Raw genomic sequence first — 13589 nt, 5'->3', positions numbered from 1 at the left:
TTTTTTTTTTTTTGCTAAATGCCCTGTTTATTCTGCAATCAAGGCTCAGAAATGGGAGGATACAATGGAATCTCTCCATAGCTGTCATTTCAGAGCCACAAATGGACAGAGAGGGAGTGAGGAAGACGGCTACTCTGCACAATGACTGCCCCCCTTTTAAAAGTGAACACAACGAGACTAGATTAAAAATGGCCTGTCTCTCTGACCCATCATCAAGCCTCTCCACTTTAATCTTTAAGAACCAGCGGAGCCTTCACTTGGTCAGCCACCTCCTTGCTGACCAGCACCTCGACGATCTTCAGAGCAAACTCGAAGCTGGTTCCTGGTCCCCGGCTGGTGAGGATCAGGCCGTCTTTCTCCACACGGTTCTCGGAGTAGCTGTAATGACTGCCGTTCATCATTTTGTCTTTAGCAAGTGGGTGTGTTGAAACTTTGCTTCCAAAACCTATTTCATGAGCCAGCAGAGCTGTAGGACCTGCACAGATGGCAGCGATGAGGCCCTTCCTCTTCCCTTGTTCCTTCAGTATCTCCTTCACAGCAGCGGGCTCATAAATTCTGTGCACCCAGATTACCTCCTGGCAGAACCACCACATCGTAAGGTCCCTCTTTTTTCGCATCTTCCAGACTGGCATCAGGACAAATGACAACATCTCGGCTACACTGTACCGGGTCTTTTCCAGCCAGACCTGCAACGGTGACCTTAATTCCAGCTCACCTCATGACATCTACAGGGATCACCATGTCCATTTTCTCTGCTCCTTTAGCCAGGATGACCAGAGCTCTTTTTGAAGCCATTTTTATGTTGTATATATTAAAGACTCAATCAAAACAAGATTTTCAAGAAACTTTCACTGCAACCGTAGAAGACCTGAACCTCGCCTCTCTTCCCACAGACGGCCAGCCTCGGCCCGTTCCGTCAGCACTTCTGCACCGGTGACCACTGGGCCGGTACCGCACTAAACCAGGACGCACGCAAGCACGCACGCAAGCGCGCACGCCGCCACGCACGCGCGCCAGTTGATGGACATTTTGACTGCTGTATAAAACTCTTTTTGCTCTGACTGAAGCTACATACTGTTACAGCATACTTGTCCATCATCTTACTGAGTTGCTATAGGGCACTGGTTCCTCCTGGTGAGAGATAAGAGATGTTAGTGTAACATTCAGCCAGGGTCATGTAAGGGAATCTGCAAGAACTTGCCTGGGGAGTACTTAAGAGAAGGTGATTAGGGTTGAAACAGTTTTTTTCTGTTTAGGAAGCAATGCTGAAGGGTCACTCAATGCAGTTCATGAGAGCAAAACCTGAAAATGACTGATAGGAAACGCATAAATAAATTGCTGATGAGTCATGTAACAATATAATACAACAGTGGAGTTGAAAAATTAGCTAACCCTAGAATATTATATGAAATTCAAAGACAAGAAAAAATTGAACAACATATTAAGTACATATTTACATAAGTGATAGAACTAAAAAGAAAAGAGGAAATAAGTCAGCCATGATCATTCACAGTAGTGGTTACTATCTCAGAGGAGAGGTAGAGCATTAGACTAGGAATGAATGGTCACATGAATAGCTGTCCTTCTTGGTACTGTTCTTGGGTTAGAAGTGAGGTCAAAGGCGTTCATTGCAAATATACATAAATATATATGTAAATATAAAGCAGGGCTGTTGCCAACTTAAAAAAATGCACAGCCTAAAAGTTGAGAATTATGTTTTATTCATGAGGACTTAAGCTTGGGAGCATGAGGAAGATCCCCTGGAGTAGGAAATGGCAGCCCACTACAGTATTCTTGCCTGAAGAATCCCATGGACAGAGAAGCCTGGCAAGTTGCCGTCCATAGGGTCTCAAAGAGTTGGACGTGACTGAAGCGACTTAGCACACAAAAAAATTTAGTGGTTTTTCTTTGTGTGTGAAGTTACAAGAGTCTGGGCTTAATTAAATCATTCCTTTGATATATACCTTAACTACCTAGGGCCAGTATCCTGTTTTCCTCCTTCTTGAATCCCCTTAGGATGCACTGCTGGGGTAGCCACAGAGGTTAATGACTTGATGTCTGCAAAAAACTTGGTTTACTGATATGGCAGGTGGCATTCTTTGTCCAGACTATCTATGGATTATTGATGACAGTGCCAGGCACTGAAGAATGTATGAATAAATGAATTCAGGGTGTGTTAGTTGCTTAGTCCTGATTGGCTCTTTTGAACTCCACAGACTATAGCCTGCCAGGCTTGTCTGTCCATGGAATTCTCCAGGCAAGAATACTGCAACGGGTAGCCATTCCCTTCTCCAGGGGACCTTCCCGACCCAGGGATCGAACTCAGGTCTCCTGCATTGCAGGCAGATTCTTTATGGTCTGAGACACCAAGGAAGCTTGAACTCAGGGTAACTGAGACCAAATTTTTAAAAATGAGATGATAAAATAAATAAAAGTAATGCACGTACACAGTAAAAATTTGGATAAACATAAAACCTGCGATTATAAAATAGAAAAAAGTTTCACTGGTTCAGGTAGAAAAATTACAATTACCTTTGTACTGTTACAGCTTCCTATTCTTTCTCCTATGAATTAAAAAAATATTTTTAATGATACTAAGAAATGTCAAGTTGATGTAGCCTATTCCCTGCGGGAGCTGTTTAGGACGGGCTACTCTTCAGATTCCAACCGCCCTGGTCTCAAGGCCTCAACACTGCCACTAACCGTCCATTAGCTATAAAGGCTGCAGTCTCACACAGACATGATATCAGGTACGGTCCTGACAATTCCGCCCACGTTCATAGAACACGCCCTAGGGGCGTGCCCAGCTCCCTCAGGGGCGTGTCTAAGAGGCGTGGCGGTCCTGAGCCCAGGTAACTGGGGGCGGGACCGGGACCGCCACGCGTCGCGAAGTGATGACGTCAAGCACGCGCCTCGCGTTCTGCGTGCGCAGCTGCTGGTTGTGGGGGTCTTCATCCCAGGTCCTGAGGGTAGGGAGAGGTGAGCTGTGCTGTTTGCAAGATGTTTCGTGCTGTTGACTCTGCGGATGAGGAAGAGGAGCAGGCGGAAGAGGATTGTCCTGAATTGGTCCCCATTGAGACGAAGCAAAGAGAGGTGGAGGAGGAGGAGGAAAAGTCTGCCCCCGGCGCTAAGATCCCAGTCACAATTATCACCGGGTATTTAGGTAACTAACTATCCCGGTCAGAAAGTTCAGTGAACGCTGTTCTGGGATTTGGGGGCTGATGGTGCCCCTTCTCCTTAGGCATTCGGGCCTTCTGGCCTACGGCCAATGTCGCTGAGGGTAGGGGCTGGGTCACTTGCTCCCCATACGGGTGCCTTCTCTTCTCATGGGTTAATGATGCTCATACCCCTCCGCGTTAGGGTCACATTTATCAACTGAGGTTGAAAATTAGCCTCGCATTTTTAAAACTAGTTCTAGTTTTGCAGTGTGAAGCACGGACCCGCCCCTTATTATGCATGTGACCCCTAACAAGTTGAATTCCTGAAGTTCACTGCCTCACTTGAAAATGGAATTAATACCAGCCACCTGGCTCAGTTTGCTTTTCTCTTGTGCTTAGTGGGGCAAGAAACGTATGTTTTATAAGTAGGTTCCCATTAAAGGTGTCCTTTCTGAAAACGCCCGAGGGCTCTTCCTCAGTATATTCCCCTTCCCCACCAGCCAGTTTCTTCTTGCCTTTCGTGCCTACTCTGTCGCAACCTTTTTTTTTAAAAAAAAAAATCTGTTTGTAACGTACTGTCGGAGAAAGAGAATAAAATTACGGTGTCCTCCGAGACTATATTTCTCAAACTTAAGGACTTTTCAGGAGTTCATGGGGTCACTTAATTCATAACTTTGTAAACAGAGCAGTTTCCTGAAGGACGGGTTATGTGCTTATACTAGGAGTACTTTATTGGAAAAGTTTGAGAAGTATCATTTTAAAACTACAGTTAAATAGAAGGGCTAGAATAAATACCATATTAAAAGTATGGGGGAAAGAAGTGAAATGATCTGGGGAAAAGAGAACCATTTCTGGATGCTGCTAGAGACAAGTATAAACTTGGTGCACCTGAGGGCCTTTTACATAAAAACAGGAATTAAATCACTGGCATGACTCCATCTCTCTCTCTCTCTTGCTTTGTAGACTTAAATTTATTTTCATTTTTACTCAGGGTTAATTTTATAAAGGAGTTTATTTATTTGTAAAGGAATTTCCCCAGTGTTATTCAGATGCAGTTTCACTGTGAAGTTGAGCAAATTTTTGTTCTGAAACAATATAGTTTAGACTTGCCTTCCCCACCTTCCCCGTTTTGCTCACCGGTAGATCAGAAGAGCACAGCAGATAAAATGGTCTGAAGCTTAGGAGTGAGGCCTCACACTACCAACTTCATTCCTGAATCTCGGAGATGGTTTCCCTGCTTATTGTTGAGCATTTTTGTTCCCTTGGTTTCTATCACATTTTTCTTCTGATTTTCCACCTACTTTTCTGGCTTCCCCTTAAAAATTTTTTTTAATCCTTTCTCTGTCCTCTCTTTTAACTTCATACCCAGGTGATTTCTATTTTGATGTTCCATAGACATGTCAAACTCTGCATGTCCAAAACTTCATGTTAGCATCCCGTCGTGAATGGTGGTTGCTTCTGTGATCCTAACCATTTGGAATATTATAAAAGCTTCCTAACTAGTCTTGAGTCATATTGCCTTTTAATATGTTTTCTGTATTTTAGCCTTAGTGATCTTTATGTATGTCAATCTGATTTTGTCACACCCTTCAGCAGTTTCTATTCAGGTTAAAGTTCAGATTCCTTAGCATGAGTTTATAATTTTGTTCTTGACAACCTCTTTAGCCTGAGAAACTGTGGCCCAGCCGAGTGAACTCCTTTTACTTCTAAAGAGAGCAAGTGCTTTGGCCCCAGGAGGACATTCTTCTTGCTGTTAGTCCTCTGGCTAGATGTCCCTCTTAGGTGCTCCACGACATCTTGTACATCTGTTGACTCTGTCATCTTGTGGCATGGTTGCCTCTTTACTGATCTGAATTCCCCCTCTTTCTTCCACTTCCCTGAATGTTTCTAAACTTCATGAAGATAGAGACAGTTTGTTTGTGTCTTGTGCACTTTTCACTAAGGTTCAGTATAAACTCTGGTCCATAGCAGACTTGAGTGCTTGAACTATGTCTTAGCATCTTTTGCTTCCTGATAAGATGGCTCAGCCGTAAAGAACCCTCATTGAAGGAGATGCGGCTTCGATCCCTGGGTCAGGAAGATCCCCTGGAGTAGGAAATGGCAACCCACTCCAGTATTCTTGCCTGGAAAAGTCCATGAACAGAGTCGGATGTAACTGAACACAAACACATAGTTATCTATAAAGCACTAGTAATTCTACAAAGCCTTCCATGGCCACCTCATCCTTTCCATTTTCACTGCCACTGCTTAGTTCAGCGCTCGTGCTCAGGGCCCTTGTCTCACATTTGGACTGGTTTTAAGAATGTCCTTATTGCTCTGTGTCCTTAAGATCTGTTCCTTCCATTGTGAGTATTGACCTTTAGTGATATTGAGCTTCCTAAATCCCTCTGAACACAAGCCTTACATCCCTTCAATAACTTTTATACTAATATGGCCCCCAAAGGTTGAAGGTATTAATATCCTACTACTCAGTAAGTCCCTCCTAGTTATACCCTGAAATCTTGTAAAGTTACTGCAGAAGATATGTACAATCTGTATGCATGTACACAAGTTCTTTTTAGCAGCACTGTTTGTAATAGCAAAACACTAGAAACAATCTGAATGCCCACCAACAGAAAAATATGTAAATAAATTACATTTTTATATAATTGACTACACTACTATCTATATGCAGTTAAGGTTGGTTATTTATCTTTTTTTTACCCCTCTATGGATGTTCACAAGACCAATGTTTTTTTCCTTCTGCTTGAGCTGAATGTATTTAGGTGTATTATGCCACCTACTGGATAGAGTTAGTGTAGCTATGTGAACTTTTCTAGTATGTGATTATTGTGTCTTTTGTTAACATTTCCTAGGTCCATTCGCCATTGTGTGTGTGTCAAATCAGTTTTATAGACTGCTTTAAGCATACTAAAAACAGCCATATAGACATTCCGAATTTGTATGTGGTTAAAATAAAAGGTAGGTCTTTATGTGTACATTTTGGGGAAGTAAACTATTCTTGGCTAAGAAACACTGTCATCCTGTAAAGGGATTTAAATACTTTATGTTTTATAAACTAAATGGCTACTTTATTCCCCAGGAACCATTACTTCAGTAATTCCTTATTTAATAGAAAATTTAGATAACCTGACATTAATTGTTTAAGTTATATAGAAGACTTTGTTTTTTTTTTTTTTGGTCATATGAGATCAAAGAAAGGTATGTGAGTCACCTTATTGGAGTGTTTGTAAATATTTGTAAAATTTTATAAGACATAAAGCATTTTTAATAGTTTTCAAAGGGTACTTTAATCTTTTCCTCTAGAATCTTATGTTACCATCGTTAAATAATATTTGAATAACATGCACATTTTAAAGAGCATTAGAACTCTTTAAACTTTTTTGTCCCTTTAAAATTAGTCTTTTGACTTTTGTTATTTAAAACAAACGTATTTTATAGGTGCTGGGAAGACAACACTTCTTAACTATATTTTGACAGAGCAACATAGTAAAAGAATAGCAGTGATTTTAAATGAATTTGGGGAAGGTAAGTAAAGTTCAATAAATGCCATGCTATAAGAATGTATTGAATAGTTAATTCAGCTGGTGAATTGATATTCCATATGCAGAAATGAAAGTGCAAGGTATTATCATGTGAACACATTGCTATGGATAGTTTTGGAAAAATTAGGTTCATTTATGTCAAGCTTTATTTTGTATGGAGTTGAGATACTGAAATCAGATTGTTTCTATAAAATTTTATTTTGTATAACTTTAGAATTCATACCAGCAGAATTAATTAGATTTTTACATAAATACTCCAGAAGTAAAAATCTAAGGAGTTGAAAGAAAATCTTTCAGGAAGATTTTTGTACCAATTAGGAAGATCCTTTTGTGCTGACTATATTGTTTAATTGCAGGTTTTGAAAATACTTCTGTCTTATAAATTTATCTTATTGAATGTTTATTATTCTGCAAAGCTGTTAAAACAGAAGGCTTAGAAAATAAATATGTGATCTCCATCCTCAGGCAACTTCACTTATCTGTGAAAATATGTGTATTTTCCAGTTTTTTGTCTTTACTGAACTGTGTTTTAAGAAATTTATACAGCAGTGTTAGACATACTTCTCTGAATACTTTTATAAGTTTTTCTTCTCAGGTGTGAATTTCAGTAAAAGCTCATGTTCAGCTAAAAAAATATAACTTCATTTGAATTTTTCTTAAATTACTTTTTTTTCAGTTGCAAATTAGTAAAGGAACTAAGTTTATGAGAAGAATGTGAGGCCTATTAGTTGACCTAGATTTCTGGTTTGAATAAACTGAAGAGGATTTCAGTAAACTAAGGAGTCCTGTCAGACAAAAATAAAAATCATAAGATTTTTTTAATCTTAGTTTTTATTTTAACTTCTTATGAACTGATCTTCTGTTGGACACTGATTACATTTATTATCATGTGTTACTATTTTTCTTCAGTCTTTCTGGACCTTTTTTTTTTTAAACAGCTTTGTCCTTTAGAGCATTTGCAGTACTTTCCTTTTCATTTTATAAATGTTCTCTACACCCTAAGTTCTGTAGCAACCCCTTGCCTAACTAAAACTTAAACATAATATATATATCAGTGAAAAATTATTCAGTTTTTTTTCCTTATCATTTGCTTTAATGGATATTTAGAACTTTCCTGGCTTGGGCATGTTTCTTTGTTGGAGGAAATGTAAGATTTTTTAAATCATTCTTATTTGATAACAAGCATCTCAAACTCTCATATATACTTTATTTTTTTCTCTAGTAAGCATTGCTAAGAAACATGTGTGTATTTGATTAAAATTTAATTTTTAAGTGAGTGCATTGGTACCCTGGCCAAGCAAACTTCCTTAAAATGAACTATGGGTATTACTCATACAGGAATGCTGAACAATCTGTCTAGTAGACACTGAAACAATTTAGAGAAAGAATGAAAAAAAAATACACAAGAGACTGAAAGGCATATGTATAAAAACCAATATATAAACATACTGGTCTATCTAGAGAATTGGCCATGGACAACAAAGAATGCCTTTAAAATAGCTATTTTGTTAGAAAATGGGAGCAGTCTAGTAAGAGGCCTACAGAGGAAGTAGATAACTTTCATTAATTTTGCAGTTGTCTCTTTAGGGGCTTAAATCCTCTTAAAGAAAGAAAAAATAAAATAATCTAGAGTAGTTAGTTTAAAATATTGAGATAGCCTGAACAGAAAGAATACAAATTATGAAATATATTTTTCTGCTTTGAAATCTGCTGTACTATTGAGTATTCTCATCTTTGTTTTTGATTGACGAGTGGACATAATCTAAAGAGTGCTTCCTGTTAATTATTCTAGGAAGTGCAGTGGAGAAATCCTTAGCTGTCAGCCAAGGTGGAGAACTCTACGAAGAATGGCTGGAACTTAGAAACGGTTGCCTCTGCTGTTCCGTAAAGTGAGAAAAGGATATACTCTGTGCTTGTTGGCTTCTATAAATGTTTATTGGTTATATTTCTAGCTTTGATTTTCTTACATAAATTAACAGAATCTTCATAATCTTCTTCATTGTATTTTGAATAGAAGATACACCTATTAGGATGTATTTTCTTTTTCTTTTTTAACAGATGGAAATTGATTAATTTTAATACTATTCCATACATTAGGGCAGTGTTGTCACTGTGGACTTCTCACGAATATTGCTCCTTTCTAAATTTCTCAGTTATTCACATTAATTCAGTTTTAAGAGATAAATAGCAGGCTTTTGTTTTTCATTTTTAAAATGATCTTATTCCTTAAATGCTAAAAGTTTAACACATAATGATTAAGGGAAAATATTGTCTCAATTTTAGGTACTCGGACATTTGTTAGTTGTTTTTGATAATCATGTTAATTCACAATATAGATCTTGCAGGTGAATATTATTTTAACTTCTGAACATATAAGGGAATTAAGACTAAAAGACATTATAAGTCTGCGTATCTAGTTATTTGAACCAAGATTAGGATACATTTTCTTAAAGTGTTCCTCACTGTCTTAGCTCTAATGCTGTGGTCATTTTATTGAATTTTATTTTTGTTGTTGTTTTTGACATCAAGTTTTAATTAATGACCCCTGTGGTGCATGAAAGTCTCATTTTATGTTTAAAAAATGATTATTCTGAATGTAATAAGTTATTGGTCTTATTTCCAAGATTTCAACCTCTAAAAACAATATAAATGACCCCCCAAAAAAAAACCCTCACTTCATGTTCCATCAATGATAGTTGTTTCAAGGAAGGTGAATGTTTTATTCACCAATATAACCGCTCTTAGAAAAGGAATAACACATAGTAGTCACTCAAAAGTTTGTTGAGCAAATTATGAAAATTAATACCTGTGTTGTTGATTTTGTATAGTCCAGTGAATTATATTTCTTCTGCATCATTTACTATCTTAGATGTTTTGACTGTGAGTTTTGACTGTGTATTATGAAGGCTAAATCACAACAGGTCTTCTTAGCCAATTAAAATTAAATGTTTTCTTGTGTTTCTAATATTACTAAGAAAAAATGGAAATTAAATCCTACTACCCCAATTCAGAACAGAAATAAAAGGTAGGTATATAAATAAAATTGTAGGTATTTAGCTGTTCTATTAAGCTACTGTAATTCATACATTTTGTCATTTTCTGTATTGACCTTTTTCTTTCATAAAGCTATAAAAATAACAGGTTCTGACTTATTTTAGTCCAGTAAATTAAAATTCCCTCTGCTTTTATCTAATATCTTGTTACTTGTCAACATATGTGCATCCATTCCTCTCCACTCTCCAAAACTGATGAAACTAGATAGACATGTTGTTAGAAGCTTGGGAGTGAAGTAAATTTTTGCATGCCTGAAGATATTTTTATCTCTGGTTGCTAAATATATTTTTAAATGTTTGTGATGAACACTTTAAAATATTCAGGCAATCAACTGTATGTCATGTTTTGGTATTCTCCAGGGACAATGGCCTTAGAGCTATTGAGAATTTGATGAAGAAGAAAGGGAAATTTGATTACATACTGTTAGAGACCACCGGATTAGCAGATCCTGGTAAGAAATGTCATTATTAAAAACCAAAATATAGTTCTTAAACATTTTAAAATAAATATACTAGAGAAATATATAGAATGAGTATTAAAGCTTTACTCTAGATTAAATTTTTTGTTTTCCTTTGTTTTGATTTAAAGGAGAAAAAATACTGAGTCATGTTTCTTTGGCAGATGAACAATGATTAAAGTATTAGATAATTTCAACATGTTAATGGCATTTCAGTTTCTATCAATTGATTTAGGATTATTGGTAGGAAGAAGAGTTGTTAAAACTTTCAGAAAAATCTAATAAAACATAGGAAAAAAGGAGACATTCTACTTCCGGTATATGTTTAAGGACTTTTGGAGTTAAATCCCAGAAATACTTATTCCCTTAAATTAATTGTTAGCATTTGTTTTTCTACTACTAAGCTTGAAATCATTTTAATTGTAAATGTTATTATAAGATGTGGAGTTAAATCAAGCCTGAAAGTGAAAGTTGCTCAGTCATGTCCAGCTCTTCGCAACCCCATGAACTATACAGTCCATGGAATTCTCCAGGCCAGAGTACTGGAGTGGGTAGCCTTTCCCTTCTCCAGGAGATCTTCCCAACCCAGGGGTCAAACCCAGGTCTTGCACATTGTAGGCAGATTGTTTACCAGCTGAACCACAAGGGAAGCCCAAGAATACTGGAGTGGGTAGCCTATCCCTTCTCCAGCAGATCTTCGCGATCCAGGAATGGAACTGGGGTCTCCTGCATTGCAGGCAGATTCTTTACCAACTGAGCTATCAGGGAAACCCTACTGGGTCTTTTCTAGTGTGGAGTTAATAATGATTATCTATGAGGTTTTTACCTCTGAATGGAATTACATCTAAACTTCCCTGTTGAAAGCTACACAAAGTCTACCTGTTTCTAACCATGGGTTTCTGTTCCTTCTTACCCAAATAACTTTTAGGTAACATTTTATTCCTAGTTTGCAGAACATTTAGTTTTGTAAGTCTGACCCATTTCTTTTTTCATCTAAGTCTATGACACTGCACATAAAATCATATTAAAGAACTAAGGGGTCATAATTGTTTAAAAGAAATACCGGAGTGCACTGAAGGTTCACTGTAATCAATTGTTAATTTATTTTGAATTATTTAATAATAACATTGTACCTGTGTTTTCAAATTAGGATTGAGTTGGGCTTTTTTGGTCCTTATATTGATACTAGGCATGGATTTTTCATACATTTTCATACATTTCCAAGAGGTCTAACTGATGATAGTACTTGAACCATTGCATTGATGTTAAATATTAATTTAACTCTGGTAAGATAGGGAAGTATACTGTGTGCCTTTTTTTGAAATAAAGTATGAATGTCTTTTGTTATAGCCACTGTATAGAGAAAAGTTCTTGTGATTTTGAGAGTAGGTGAATTTACTAAAACACAGTTCGGCTTTTCAGAGGAAGTAAAAATTAAATAAAAATCTCAAAGAAAGCTTTTGCACAGATTGTAGGTATAAACAGATGAATGTTTTCTTCTTTCTTTAGAATAATGACTTTTATTGTTTGGTTAAAAATGAAACATTGATTATTAAAAAAAAAATGCAATAGTACCTAAGAAAATACAAAGAAGAAAGTTTAAAAAAAATGTTACCCTGTGTCTCATTACTGTAAAATACAAACAGGTAAGTTTTATTCCAAGATTTCTCTGTGCCAGGGCTGCTTGCTGTGGTGTGTTGAATGACAGCATCAGCCTTAGCTGAGAGCTTTGGAAAAATACAGATTCTTGGGCTTCATCTCAGCTCTATGGAATTAGAATCTCTGAGGGCAGGACCCAGAAATCTGTTTCAATAGGCCACCCACGTGATTCTCACACATGCGTAAGTTTGGGAGAGTCTGCTTTTTGTGTAAATATGCCAAGGTAATTCTATAAAATAAGATCACATTCTGGGTGCTATTCTTAATAATTATTGATTCACTTTCACTTAGAAGAGAACTTGAAAGAAGTGAAAGAATTGCTGAATGTCAGATAAATACTTCTTCATTGCTAGAGATGTGAGTTAAAAAAATAAAAGATTATAAAGGACATAAATTGGACGAGTTATTTTTTTTTAACTACACATTTAAAGTTTCAGGTTAGTATCTGTTGACTGTCTGGCATAAAGGATGAGAGAATTAACACATTACCATGTTCTCCTATCTGGTTTTGGTTCATTGTTTCCTTTGCTATGTTGTCAAGGTTTCTGACATTTATATTCTGTCATACTTTGCTTAGTTCTGTCTTTAAACCATTTCAGTTGTCATTACCAGCGCAGTAACTTGTGAGTTCCTGAGGTGATCAGTCTCTTGATTGGCTGAACTTCATGATCATGGCTTCCCAGGCGGCACTAGTGGTAAAGAACCCTCCTGCCACTGCAGGTGACATAAGAAACTGGAGTTCTGTCCCTGGGTTGAGAAGATCCCCTGGGGGAGGGCATGACAACCCACTCCAGTATTCATGCCTGGAAAAGCCCATGCACAGAGGAGCCTGGCACGCTACACAGAGTCACAAAGAGTCAGACACAACTGAATCAGCTTAGCACACAAGCGTGCATGCACGTATGGTCTGCTAATCTTTTCAAGCTTTCAGTCTTGTATTCCTGGAGATCTTGCATACTTCATTGCTTGAGAATGTTTTTGTTCTTTCTTTTATTTAATATTTGAGGGATGACTTGGCTAATCTCAGTATCATTCATATTTTCCTGGAATTACAATATACTTTTTTGTCGGTTTAGTGCTTCATTTAGGGACTTTTTCCTTATTTATTACCATGAAGAATTTTTCTGTCAAATTATTGAGTTCTCTTCTTTATGACACCAATTTTTCTTACATTGAATTTTCATTTGTTCTCCTTATTTGTTATCTTCTAATTGTTTTGGTTTGCCTTTTGCCTCTGCATTTACTGTAATCATCTCAAATCTTCCTTTTTATCAGTAATTCTGTTTCCATTAATGTCTGTTGGTGTTTTAAATGAATGAATTCATTAAATAATGGTATATTGGCCTTAAGTTTATTTCTTTAGCATTCCAAACTACCTTTTCACATTATTCTGCTTTATTTTGCTTTAGAGCTTGTTTTTGTTTTTTTTTTTTAAATTCTTGCCTTTTAAAAAAAAATTAGTGTTTTACTTGTTTCTTTTTGCTCTTTTAAAAAAAATTTTATTGACCATGCCACGCAGCTTGTGGAATCTCAGTTCCTGACCAGGGATTGAACCGAGGTCATGGCCAGCAGTGGAAGTGCTGACTATTAACCACTGGGCTGCCAGGAAAATTCCCAGCACTTGTTTTTATTTAAGATTATATTGTTTTTATCTTCCTTATTAAAAAAAAAAAACCTCTTGGAAATTTTCTTTCGTTTCTTCAATTATGTTTCCTT

At 36.9% G+C, this 13589-nt stretch overlaps 1 protein-coding gene and 1 pseudogene across 5 annotated transcripts in view; one reads left to right on the top strand and one right to left on the bottom strand.

Annotated features, from left to right (window-relative positions):
* Positions 1-910, bottom strand: LOC110149910 (Parkinson disease protein 7 homolog pseudogene; annotated as a pseudogene).
* Positions 911-2886: 1976 nt separating this feature from the next.
* The window catches only part of ZNG1A (Zn regulated GTPase metalloprotein activator 1A), a 49663-nt gene continuing 38960 nt past the window's right edge, over positions 2887-13589 (top strand). For 3 of the 5 annotated variants that reach the window (XM_070480391.1, XM_020912625.2, XM_020912626.2), the window contains exons 1-4: positions 2893-3163; positions 6600-6686; positions 8496-8592; positions 10117-10208. In XM_070480391.1, the coding sequence (XP_070336492.1) occupies positions 3001-3163; positions 6600-6686; positions 8496-8592; positions 10117-10208 (439 nt within the window). In that variant the 5' untranslated portion in view covers positions 2893-3000. Of the gene's footprint in view, positions 3164-6014; positions 6120-6599; positions 6687-8495; positions 8593-10116; positions 10209-13589 lie in introns of those variants that run through there. The other 2 variants (XM_020912628.2, XM_020912627.2) reach the window with 2 other exon arrangements.

The sequence above is a fragment of the Odocoileus virginianus genome, chromosome 18 (assembly GCF_023699985.2).
Source record: "Odocoileus virginianus isolate 20LAN1187 ecotype Illinois chromosome 18, Ovbor_1.2, whole genome shotgun sequence".
In the NCBI taxonomy this organism is placed as follows: Eukaryota; Metazoa; Chordata; class Mammalia; order Artiodactyla; family Cervidae; genus Odocoileus; species Odocoileus virginianus.
This window is presented reverse-complemented; position numbering and strand designations above follow the sequence as displayed.